This window comes from Pongo abelii, chromosome 19 (genome assembly GCF_028885655.2).
Source record: "Pongo abelii isolate AG06213 chromosome 19, NHGRI_mPonAbe1-v2.0_pri, whole genome shotgun sequence".
Lineage (NCBI taxonomy): Eukaryota > Metazoa > Chordata > Mammalia > Primates > Hominidae > Pongo > Pongo abelii.
The window spans coordinates 50926535-50939169 of NC_072004.2; the positions used below are offsets into that span (position 1 = coordinate 50926535).

The 12635-nt window shown below is 41.5% G+C and overlaps 1 protein-coding gene across 1 annotated transcript in view; it reads right to left on the reverse strand.

The window, feature by feature from the left end:
• Positions 1–12635, reverse strand: part of LOC100455839 (HEAT repeat-containing protein 6-like) — a 35674-nt gene that overhangs the window by 3176 nt on the left and 19863 nt on the right. The window contains 7 exon segments of the mRNA XM_054536708.2: positions 971–1067; positions 1973–2097; positions 3312–3434; positions 4578–4712; positions 9380–9466; positions 9993–10115; positions 10927–11282. Of these exon segments, the coding sequence (XP_054392683.2) occupies positions 971–1067; positions 1973–2097; positions 3312–3434; positions 4578–4712; positions 9380–9466; positions 9993–10115; positions 10927–11282 (1046 nt within the window).

A 12635-nucleotide genomic window follows, 5' to 3' on the forward strand; every position in this document is an offset into this window, starting at 1 on the left:
AACTCACAAGGTCTGCTCTGATTAACATCCTGAGGCATCAGAAAGGTGAGGTTCTACAAAACTCCTCTCTCTGATTATTTATTTATTTATTTTATTTAGTGCTAGACAGGACCTCAGAGAGGTCCATCTTCCTTGTTTTACTGAGATGGAGTATAAGGACTGGGGACAACAGGACAAGGCTGATTGCAAGACGATGAGGAGAAGCTAGGTTCCATAATTCCAGTCCAATACTTTTCTACTAGACTAGAGTCTCAACCTCTGCAGCCCACCAGAATCATTTGGGGAGGTTTTTCCTTTTGTTTTAAAACCGATTCGCAGGCCCTAACCTCAGAATCTCTGATTGAATTGCTCTGAGGTAGGGCTTCCTGGGTGATTACCAGATTTTCAGAAGTAGTATTAAAGTGAGCACATGGTATGGGTCAGGTACTGTGCTAGGTGCTTTAACATAAGGCATCTTCATATCCAGTGAGGTATATAACTTCCATGTTACATGTGAGGAGTTGACCTTCAGAGAAGTTACGTAATATACCAAAGTCACCCAGTTACTAAAGGGCAAGCCAGGCCTTGAATCCATGTATGTGTGACCTAAAGCCCAGACCTGTGCTTTTTAAACTTATTAGTTTAACAGGCAATATTCAAAGCTAAGAGCTACTCATCTTTCTGACTTGTCAATTCTACTTAAAATTTTTTTTCTTTGGAAATAAAAAAAAGTTAATTTTAAAAGGAATCTGAATATGTCATGTAGTATTACAATGGGTACTGATATTTTTCCGGAGACAGGAGACAGTAAAGAAACCATACATGTATGGAATGGGCCGTTTATACCCTGAGCACACCCTCAGTCTCCTTTGAACAGGAGTACATTTGGTGGGATAGTCTGAGGAACATCAAGCCACACTAAACTACCACACTGCAGCTACAATACATTAACTATCTGTTTGGGAGATACTGGGTTTTGTTGTGAGTCTACCTTGTCTTTATCCTTGGATGCTTCTATAGCTGATCACAACATTTTCAAGAGCAGGAGACCAGAGAACTCTTCCTGGAAACTTGGGTCTGGTGTTTCCCTGTTCCACCCAAAGCAGACAACACATGTTAAAAGGTAAATACACTTAAATATACGCATATATAAATATATTCACTTAGCATAAGCATAAAAGGTTAGGAAAACAGTTTAACAAATCTGCTTAGATTATATCAAGAAACTTACAGTATATATCTTTTGACCCAACAGTTCCCCACATAGGGATGTCTCCAAAAAAAATCCCAAAGTGCAGATTTCATGCACAAAAATATTCACTGAATATAAAAGCCTACAAGCTTAAAGCCTAAAACAAATGTTCGGTAATAGAAAAATGGTTAAATAATCATCACACAGTGATAATTATGTAATCATAAATAAGGATTTCTAACAAGTCAATAACAGAATGCTTACACATTTTACATGTCACTTATATGGTGAAGTGACATGTAATTCACTTCATATTCATGCATTCAATTCAATTCAATAATGCACATGTTATTCATGTGCAGGACACTTGCACATGAATAACCAGCTACCTCTGGGGAGGGGAACTAAGGTGTCAGGGTAGAAGAAAGGCTTCACACTGAATGCTGCTTTGTACTATCTAGATTTTTTTTAAGCCTGTGAATATACTACTTTAAGAAATTTTTTTAAATGCAAAAGTACAGTAACCATTACTAAGGTTTTGCTTTTATGTTTTCTATAATGTGGACATATTACTTATATCGGCATACAGTATTTTTAATACATATATGTCAATATATTCCTAATATATATTAACAACAGCTTATTAATTTTATTTTCTGAAAGAATATCAAACAAAACAAAGCAGGAAGACTGCATAATTTGCGGGAACTACTGCTGATACTTTCATGGTAGGGATCAGGAACATTCTCTTGGGCCCTCAAACTCAGAAGTCAGCTGGGGAAAGCAAGCTCAGTCACCTACATGTTGACAATCAGAATGTCTGTCAGGTTGCCCAGGGACCAGGCTGCTTTGGCTCAAACATTCAGAGACTTGTCTTCAAGTGACATCAATATCGCATTTGCTGTGTCTGCAACAAATATGACATCCTATAACACAAAACAAAACACTGCAGTTACTTTAGCAGGTCATGCTGCTACCTTTGAAATTCTCAAACTTATTTTCAGATAAAGCTACAAGCCTTCGCGCACATTTCTGCTTGGAAATAAAAATTCATCTACTCAATCAATTTACTGTTCTTCTTGTATTTTACAATTTGGACACTCAAAAAAATCCCAGGGGAAGCTCCCATAATTTTGGTATGTGCCATGGACACCCGAGGAGCCTATGGATTTTGCTCTTATGAACATCAAATATATAAGCTGGCCTGGGACAGTTATCTGTGAACTCTGTGCTTGGTTGATTTCCATCTCGGGAAATAATGTTCTGAAAAAGAAATGCATTTCCAAAACACACCCTATGTACTACACACCACTCAGTGAGATAAATGTCACAAGTAAGAGTGAAAGAGGACATTATTTCCTTCTTAGTAAAAACTATGTCAGCTTTCTAAATGATGACTACCACCTGGTAATGTCCCATTTCATTTTTATTAGATCATTCATTAATTTAAGCATTTATTGGGTGCCTAAGGTCCCAGGCAGTGTGCTAAGTAATTAAAAATTAAAAATAAATAAATACCATATATATATATATATATATATATATATGGTAATGCCTTCGTTCATTTATATATATATGGTATACATATGGTAATGCTTGCAGTTATGTATATAAAACTATATGTATAACACTTTATATATATATATATATATATATATATATGGAGACAGAGAGAGAGTGAGTGTGCGTGTGTGTGTGTGTGTGTGTGTGTGTGTCTGGCTCTGTCACCCAGGCTGGAGTGCAGTGGTGTGATCTCTGCTTACTACAACCTTCACCTCCCAGGCTCAACTGAGCCTCCCATCTCAGCCTCCCAAGTAGCTGGGACTACAGGTGCATACCACCATGCCTGGCTAATTTTTAAAATTTTTTGTAGAGACAGGGTTTCACCAAGTTGCCCAGGCTGGTCTCAAACTCCTGAGCTCAAGCAATCCACCCGCCTTGGCCTCCCAAAGTGCTGGGATTACAGGCATGAGCCACCATGCCTGGCCCATGACTGCATTTTAGTAGCAATTAAAGAAATCACAGATTACAAAGCAATTTAGTTTCCTTTACCATCCAATGCAGGAGCTCTATATCCACAAAATAGGGGTGTCATGGACTACAAAAGGGGCACAGAAGAGCTAAATAGGCTCACTCTGACCTGTCTGAGACAGGGAAAAAGCACATAGACTCCCAGGGCCCGTGAAGTTGCAGCTTTCACTAAGCGATTCTTGCTGTCATTCAGCCCGAGCAGCACTGTGATGCACAGGATCTGCCTGTCTTTCTGCAATGAGAAGGTTGACAAGGGAAAATGAGAATGAAATAACTACGAGCCAAAGGCTTCCATAAAAGATGTGAAATATCTGTGTCTGAGACCATAATCAGGAGTTGAACACCATTGCGACCTTGAGGCTACCCTGGTAAAGAGCAGGTTCAATTCAGATCCCATGATTATCAGAGCACCCACTTTGTGCAAGACACACACAGCATCTCATCACATTTAACCTTTATTAAAGTTGCCTTCTTTACAGAAGTTCATTTATGTAAATAAGAATGGATGCAAATGTCACTGAGGACTAAAGAAAAAAAGCAGTCTGAATACTGCTATTCTGAATAGCAGTATTCTGAATGCTTACGCTCCCCCAAAATTCCTATGTTGAAATCTTCACTCCCAGGGTGATGGTATCAGGAGGTGGGGCTTTGGGGAGGAGATTAGGTCTCGGGAACAGAGCCCTCATGAAAGAGCTTAGTGCCTTTATGATTGAAGCCCCAGAAAGCTGCCTGCCCCTTCCACCACTTGAGGACACAGCTCACATGGTGCCATCTGTGAGCCAGAGAGCGAACCCTCCCGAGGCACCAAATCTGTGTCTGTCAGTGACTTGATCTTAATTCCAGCCTCCAGAACTATGAGAAATACATTTCTGTTGTTTAGAAGACACCCAATTTATGATATTTTATTATAACAGCTCAAACAGACTAAGACAAATACCATATGTGTTGGACAACAAATCTAAGTATTTTCACATACTTATTATTTTTCACATGAATACCATCTTATTGATGATAATACCAAGTTTTAGATAGGTTAAGAGTCAAAGTGCTAGCAAGTCGAAGAGCTGGGCTTTAACTCAGGCCTTTTAAACTTTGGATGTGAAATCTTCCTGAAATCTCTCTGCCTTCCAAGCTTCTGCTACCCTTGCCTCTACTACCTACATTCTAACGCACAGGGGGAAACAGCTTTCCTGATATATTAAGGCTTCAAGTTTTCCTACTTGCTGTTCCCCAGTGCCCTCATCCCCAACTCAAGTAGAACTAGCACGTTTTCATCAGAGATGCTGCTGAATACTGCTTCAAAACGCAAAAGCACCAAATTCTAGCTCTGGTGCTCCAGCCATGATTTAAGGGCGAGAAAACACCCTCACGTTACCGGCAGATTGCTGAAGGCCTCGGGCAAGATGGAAGACAGGGCATCACAGGCGCTCGCCTGGAGAGTTGGGTGCTCCGAATTCTGCAGGGCTCTGGGTAAAGGACTGTTCAGCATCATAGTCCAGAACATCACCACCTGGAATGGAGGCAAAGGAAAAGCTGCAGCCCAAGACATAACAGGGGAACCAACTCGGAGCTAAGCCTACCAGAATGGCCTTAGTGAAACATTTTTCCTTAAAGTAGCAGCTTTCTGTAAATTTTTTCATTGGTTCTTCTTCCACAGGGATGAAAGGATTTTGGTTTAAGCCTCCCATTCAACTCCTATTGATTAGGAGACTGTGGTCTCATAAAGTTATGCAGCAACAGTGATAATAATCAAGAGGAGGCTGAAGATGGTGATGACAGTAACAGCAACAGCAGTGGCAGCTAATATTCTTCAGAGAGCTCATCCCATGCCAGGCACTGCTTTAAGTATTTTACACATATCAACTTATTTTATTCCTTGGCACAAATAAATGGGGTCTGTAGCATTATCCCTACTTTTTCACACAAGGAAACTGACGCACAAAGAGACAATACAACTTGCTCATCAGCAGCAGGGGTGAACTAGAATCCAGATCAGTTGACACTTGGCTAGGGCTTTTTCAACTACTTTGCAGAGTCTGTGTGATAATAAAATGTAATACTCTGTGTAAGGTTTCTAGTGCAGGGCCTGGTACACAGTGGACACTCTTAAATTGGGCATTTGGTTCTGTTTTCAGCACTTTGAAGAACCACCTCACTTCACAGCCTCTAAAGTAGCCATGTGAACAGTTTCCTTTCCATGCTTTATACATATCCTGTGATTTCGTGTTCATTTGTGAATCTCTGTGGTTTTGGTATGTTTTGTTTCTGTCCCATGGACCTAGTCCTGGGTTTTGCTGTGTATGTCACGCACCAGTTCTGTCTTTCTCCTACTTCAGCTCCTGGAAACCCAGGTCTGGGTCCTCCCTGCCCCACTCCAGAAGAATGTGGACAAAAAGTGGTTGCCAGTCTCCAGGATGGCACACAATTACACTCACCTACTAATATTTACACCCTTGTGTAGTCCCCTCCCATAACTGAACAGCCTGACCTGTGTAACCAATAGGATGTTGTGGAAATGACAGCACGGAACCTCCAAAGCTAGGTCATAAAAAGCACAGTTCTGTCTTGCTTTCTTTCCCTTGGATCGCTTGCTGTGAAGGAAGCCGTCTGCCATGTCAAGAGGATACTCAAGCAGCCCTCTGGAGACGTCCTCACGGGGAGGAAATGAGTTGAGGCCTTCTGCCAGCAGCCAACACTAATTGGCTAGGTCTATGGGTGAGCCACCCTGGAAGAAGACCCTCCAACCCCATCAGGTCTTACAACCCGCCAGTTGACTGCAACCCTGGGGGCATCTTGATGCCAACCTCATGTGAGGACTAAGCCAGAATCACTCAGCCAAGCCACTCCTAATTCCTGACCCACAGAAACTGTGAGAAAATAAATGCACATTGCTTTAAGCTGCTAAATGTTTGTTACTCACTAATAGACAAGCAATATAGAAAACATGTCTTTTTTTTTTCCACAGATGAACAATACCTGAGGGTGAACAGTTAAGAGGCTTGCCCAAAGTCATCTATCTAGCAAAGGGAGAAGTTTGAATTCAAACCTAGTTCTGTCTGGTAACAAAGCTCAACTCATCTCCCTGCACTTGTTATATGAAAGCTTTAGTGGCAGTCTAAGGCAGGGACTAGGGTTAGAATCTTTAATTCACTGCAAGGATGACAGAAATTGTGAAGGGAAAAGAAAAGGCAGAATGCGAAGGGCAGAGGGAGCAAAGACCACCAACACTGAGCTGATTTTGCTTTTAGCACTAAGTAGAAGCCTTTTTTGGTGTGGTCACATGCCCTTCATCCATCTTTGGAACTGGCACAGTGTGGGGGTAGCAGAAACAACCTGAAATCACAGGAATTGAATAGAATCGTGGTGGGGCTGGTGGGGGGCAGGGGGACGTGGGTAATGGAATTACCTCCTATGTGTTAGCATCTTTACCTGTCATTCAATTTTTCAACAGCCTTGTGACTGAAGGGTTATGGTTTATTATTCCTTTTTACAACTAGGAAACCATGCCTATAACCACATATCCATTAAGTGGCTGATATGGTTCGGATGTGTGTCCCCTCCAAATCTCATGTTGACATGTGACCTCCAATGTTGGAGCTGGGCCTAGAGGAAGGTTTTTGGGTGATGCAGGCAGATCCCTACTGAATGGCTTGATGCTATCCTTGTGGTAATAAGTGAGTTCTTACTCTGTTATTCACATGAGAGCTAATTGCTTAAAAGAGCCTGGCATCTCTTGCTTCCTTCCTCTCTCGCCATGTGACATGCCTACTCCCCCTTCACCTTCCACCATGACTGGAAGCTTCTGGAGGCCTCACCAGAAGTAGATGCTGGCACAATGCTTCTTGTATAGCCTGCAGAACTGTGAGCCAGACAAACCTCCTTGAAAAATAAATTGTCCAGTCTGAGGCATTTCTTTACAGCAGCAGAAAAGAGACTAATACAGAAAATTGGTGCCAAGGAATGGGGTGTTGTTATAAAGATACCTAAAAATGTGGAAGCAGCTTTGGAACTTGGTACTGGGCAGAGGTTGAAAGAGTCTGGAAGGCTCCAAAGATAGGAAGACAAAGGAAAGTTTGGAACGTCTTAGAGACTGATTAAATAGTTGTGACCAAAATGCTGATAGAAATATGGAGAGTGAAAGCCAGGCTGAGGAGGTCTCAGACAGAAATTAAAAAGTTTGGAGAACTGGAGGAAAGGTCACCCTTTGTTACACCTTAGCAAACAACTTGGCTGCATTATGCCCATGTCCCAGGGATTTGCATAAGGTTGAACTTAAGAGTAATGACTTAGGGTATCTGGTGAAAGAAATTCTAAGCATCATTCAACAGGTGACGTGGCAGCTTCTCACAACCTATAGTCGGATGGAGGAGCAAAGGAATGACTTAAAGTTGGAACTTATCATTAAAAGGCTAGCAGAACATAAAAATGTGGAAAACTTGCACCCTGGCCCTGTACTAGAGAAGGAATCCAAGCTCGGAGCAACTACTTGCTAGACAGATTAGCATGACTCAAAGGGAGCCAGTTGCTAATAGCCAAGACTATGGGAAAACAGCCTGGAGGGCATTCTAGAAATCTTTGAGGCAACCCCTCCCATCACACACCCAGAGGCCTAGGAGGAAAGTGGTTTTGGGGGCCAGGCCCAGGGCCCCACTGCCCTGCACAGCCTTGGGGCACTGCTCCCAGCATCCCCAGCCTTGGCTCAAAAGGGCCCCAGATACTGCTTGGTTTTCTGCTTAGTGGGTACAAGCTGTAAGCCTTAGCAGTTTCCATGTGGTGTTAAGCCTGCAGATGCCCAGAATGCAAATGTGAAGAAGGCTTGGGAGCTTCTACCTAGATTTCAGAGGATTCCCTAAGCCTGGGTGCCCACGCAGAAGCCTGCCACAGGGACAGAGCCCCCACTGAGAGCCTCTACTAGGACAGTGCCAAAGAGAGATGTGGGGTTGGAGCCCCCACACACAGTCTCTACTGAGCACTGCCTAGTGGAACTCTGGGAATGGGACACAGCCTACACCCAGCAAAGCCACAAGGGCAAGGCTGCCAGAAGCCTTGGAGGCCCGTCCCTTGCACCAGTGTGCACTGGATGCGGGACATGGAGTCAAGGACTATTTTGGAGCTTTAAGGTTTAATGTCTGTCCTGCTGGGTTTCGGATTTGTGTGGGGCTTGTTGCCCCTTTCTTTTGGCTGATTTCTCCGTGTTGGAATGGGACTATTTACCCAATGCCTGTACCACCATTGCATCTTAAAAATCAGTAACTTGTTTTTGATCTTACAGGCTCATAGGTGGAAGGAACTTGCCTTGAGTCACAGCTGAGATTTTGGACTTTTGAGCGATGCTGTAAAGAGTTAAGACTTTGGGAACTACTGGGAAGAGACGACTGTATTTTGCAGTGAGAGGAACATGAGATTTGTGGGGGCCAGGGGCAGAATGATATGGTTTGGATGTGTGCCTCCTCCAAACCTCATGCTGAAATGTGACCTCCAACACTGGAGGTGGGCCTAATAGGAAGTGTTTGGGTCATGGGGCGGATCCCTCTTGAATGGCTTGGTGCTGTCCTTGTGGTAATGAGTGAACTCTCACTCTGTGAGCTCACACAAGAGCTGGTTGTTTAAAAGTGCCTGGCATCTCCCTCTTGCTTACTCTCTTGCCATGTGACATGCCTGCTCCCCCTTTGCCTTCCACCAGGATTTAAAGCTTCCTGAGGCTTCCTCAGAGGTAGATGCTGGCACCATGCTTTTTGTACAGCCTGCAGAACTGTGAGCCAGATAAACCTCTTTTCTTTATAAATTGCCCAGCCTCAGGTATTCCTTTATAGCAACATAAAATGGACTAATACAATCATGTTCCCTAAATTTGATCCCATGGCTTTGGATACAAAATCCCTGGCTCTTTGTCTCTTGGGCAGGCTAAGTAACCAGACTAGGTTTTATGCAAAAGAAATATTAGTTTTTCTATTGCTGGTTATATGTTATACATAAGCCTACCACATACTAAATTGCAAATAAACTGAAATGTAAAATAAAACCTATTTATACTAGTTTCATGTTTTCCTGGATTATAAAACATAATTTTTGACACTGGAAGAAACTATATCATCTACTCCATTTATCACTAAGCTTCAAAATAAAACTGCAACTGAAGCACTAATAAAAGAAAACTATGCATTGACATTTATTTACCAAGAAGACTGGCACTCTCTGATCAGGTGCTGCAGTGGAGTCCGGTTTATGCTGCTGTATTAAGCCTGTGCCCACTTCTTCCAGAAGCTGCCAAGAAAAAGAATTACCAAAGCGGAGCATCAGAACTAGCAAACAGCTTCACTTTAGTAACAACTTCACTTTAGTAACACCTTCACTTGAGTAACACCTTCGCTTTAGTAACAACTTCGCTTTAGTAACACCTTCACTTGAGTAACACCTTCACTTTAGTAACACCTTCACTTGAGTAACACCTTCACTTTAGTAACACCTTCACTTGAGTTCGGAGATCACCTCAAATCAAGGGGAAACATAATTTGCAACTAATTTTCTTTCTTTTTTTCAGTCACTCTTAACAGAGGCATTCTTTCAAGGACTGAAATCAACAGCTATATCTTATTAATTTGTTGCCGAATCAATTCATGGGGTTTACATGTTAAGAGCCGAAAACAGAAGAATGTATGTCTTCCTTACCTGAAATCTCTTTAAGAAATCTCAGAATTGAAGGATATGTGGCAGAAGAATATAAAGTGAAGAAAAGGAAGGATATAAAGTGAAGAGAAGGAAAAAGCACTGTGGTTTTGGTGAAAATTACCTTTGCTCCATGAAGCTGAATAGATGGATCTGCTTCCCCCATGCACTTGCAAATCACCTCTCCAAGCTCCATCAAGTAGGCTTGAGTCATTGAAAAGTAGCCCCTTGCCAGAAGAGTCAATACCTGCAAAGAGAGCATGGAATTAACCCTCTAAGCCCTGAGTGCAAGGCTGCAATATCCAGAAAAGTGTTATAATATTTCAGAAATCGCTTATATTTAACAGGGGCTGAAATCTGTTGAATGAAATTAAGAACCATAATCTTTATTTCGTGAGTAACATCAATAAACTGTATCATAGTTTTATGGTGCTTTAGTATATGATTGCTTTTCATTAACATAATCTCATTTAAGTCTTGGAACTATTCTTTAAAGTAGGTATTAGTTGAATTTTACAGCTAAAGAAACTAAGCCTGACAAGATTAAAGGACATGTTTCATGTTGTCCAGTTAATTAGCAGCAGACCTCAGGACCAGGCCTAGTCTCAGATCATATTTGCATAGAAAAAGTAAACTCTTTTATCTAGGACTGTTTTTTTCCTTTGAAGGAACAATTATTTTGTTACTCTAAGCAGGTACAAGACCAAGGAGAAGCTTATAGAGAATTAAACATTTAAGTTGCAAAAATCAAAAATTAACTGTACAATTTCACTCAGAATTATTCTACAATCTATTACATCCACCTGTCATATAATACCTGAAATGACTAAAATAATTTGCAATCAAAGAACAAAAAGGAATGAATCTGCTATTTTACAACCAAAGAACACCTCCCCAAAACAAAACAACAACAAAAACAATACACCACCCATACCTAAAATACAACTCCCATGAACACAATTGACATATGGCTTGGTTTTACCTGCTCGCTCCTCACGGTCACGCTGAAGGAAGAATGGTTACTTCCATTTCAGAGATGAGGAAATGAAATCTCCTACCTGTAAGGCCTCCAGTCGCATGGGGGATGGTTCGTAGGTGCTTCCTGCTGCAGAGCCAGCATCGCTACCTGAACAGGAATCCTCCTTGGGCAGTACGACAATGGAAATGCAGAGTTGAATGAGCCAGCAGGGCTCTGAAGACCCCTTAGGTGAGCTAACTGACGTTTCTTCCAGAGAGGGTCCTGCAGGGGCTTTCTTCCACCAATCAGGAGGGCTGAGGTGAGGGGTTGCTGAATTGCTATTACCGAGTCCAGAAGAACATGGCTGTTGCAGAAGTAGCTGGACTTCAGGTAAAGGTGCGTGGGTGGACACTATAGCTCCCAAGAGTGTGAGACTTGACACACGAACATTAACATCTGTCAAAGGAAGCAGTAAGGACTTATCACCATGGGAACAGCTACCGTAAAGATGGCTGCCATCCCAGCAGGCAATTAAAAATTAGTAGTTCCTTGTGTAACATGAATCTAATTAAACTTCTAGACCTCATTTCCAGTTTGGAAATACATGGGACAGGAGAATAAGTTAACACCATAAAGAAACAATCTGACAAATTGAGAATGTGATTTATTTTGTTATCTTTGGTGACAGAGCTTAGAGTTCACATTCTATAAGACAATTGGGTTGGATTCTTTCCTGAGTCAGTTTGATATAAAAAAGATGGGTGGGGGGACTCTAGATTTAAAAAGACTACAGTGACATAATAACTAAATGCAATGCATGTACCTTGAATGAACCCCGGATTTTAACAAGAAATATTTTTAAAAAGCTAAAAGGTCTGTGTCTAGACTCATTTTTTTTTTGCATGTGATGTCCAGCTGTTCCAGCACCAATTGTTGAAAAGTATCTGCTCCTTTGTTGTAGATCAGGTGACTATATTTATGTGGGTCTATTTCTGGGCTCTCTATTCTGTTCCATTGATCTGTTTGTCTCTTCCTTGGCCAGTATCACATTGTCTTAATTACTGTAGTTTATAGTAGATTTTGAAGTCAGGGAATGTCAGTCCTTCAGTTTTGTTCTTCTCTATCAATATTGTGTTGGCTATTCCGGGTCTTTTGCATATCCATATACAGTTCAGAATCAGTTCATTGATATCTGCTAAATAACTTGCTGGAATTTTGATTGAGACTGCACTGAATCTATAGATCAAGTTGGGAAGAAGTAACATCTTCACAATATTGAGCCTGCCTATCCAGGAACATGGAATCTCTGTCCATTCATTTAGTTCTTTGATTTATTTCATCAGAGTTTCACAGTTTTCTTCATATAGATCTTGTACATATTGTGTTAGGCTCATACCTAAGAATTTCAGGGTTTGAACATTTTAATGAAGAAAAGTTACTTGAGGATAAAGTCAGATACTTGAAAGGAACCTTTGAGGCATGGTGCACTCTCCTCAGCTGAAGATGCAGATAATGAAGAGTTGGTAGAGTGGAATGAGCAGGGCTTGTTTTCATCTTATTTCTGCCATGAATGTGATGGGAAACCTTAGGGTAAGACTTATCTTTCTGGGTCCCTTTTTTACACATTAGTGTAAGTAGTGAACTGGACTTAGTTACACCTCATTATCTCATTTGAGCCTCATAAAAATCTTATGACATAGTTATAATTCTTGCTGTTAGGAAGAAATTAGGGTTCAGAGAGGGCCATGGCCATGAGATGGCAAAAATGGGAGTGGGCTCCAGACCCTTGGATTGACTTCAGGTCCCATG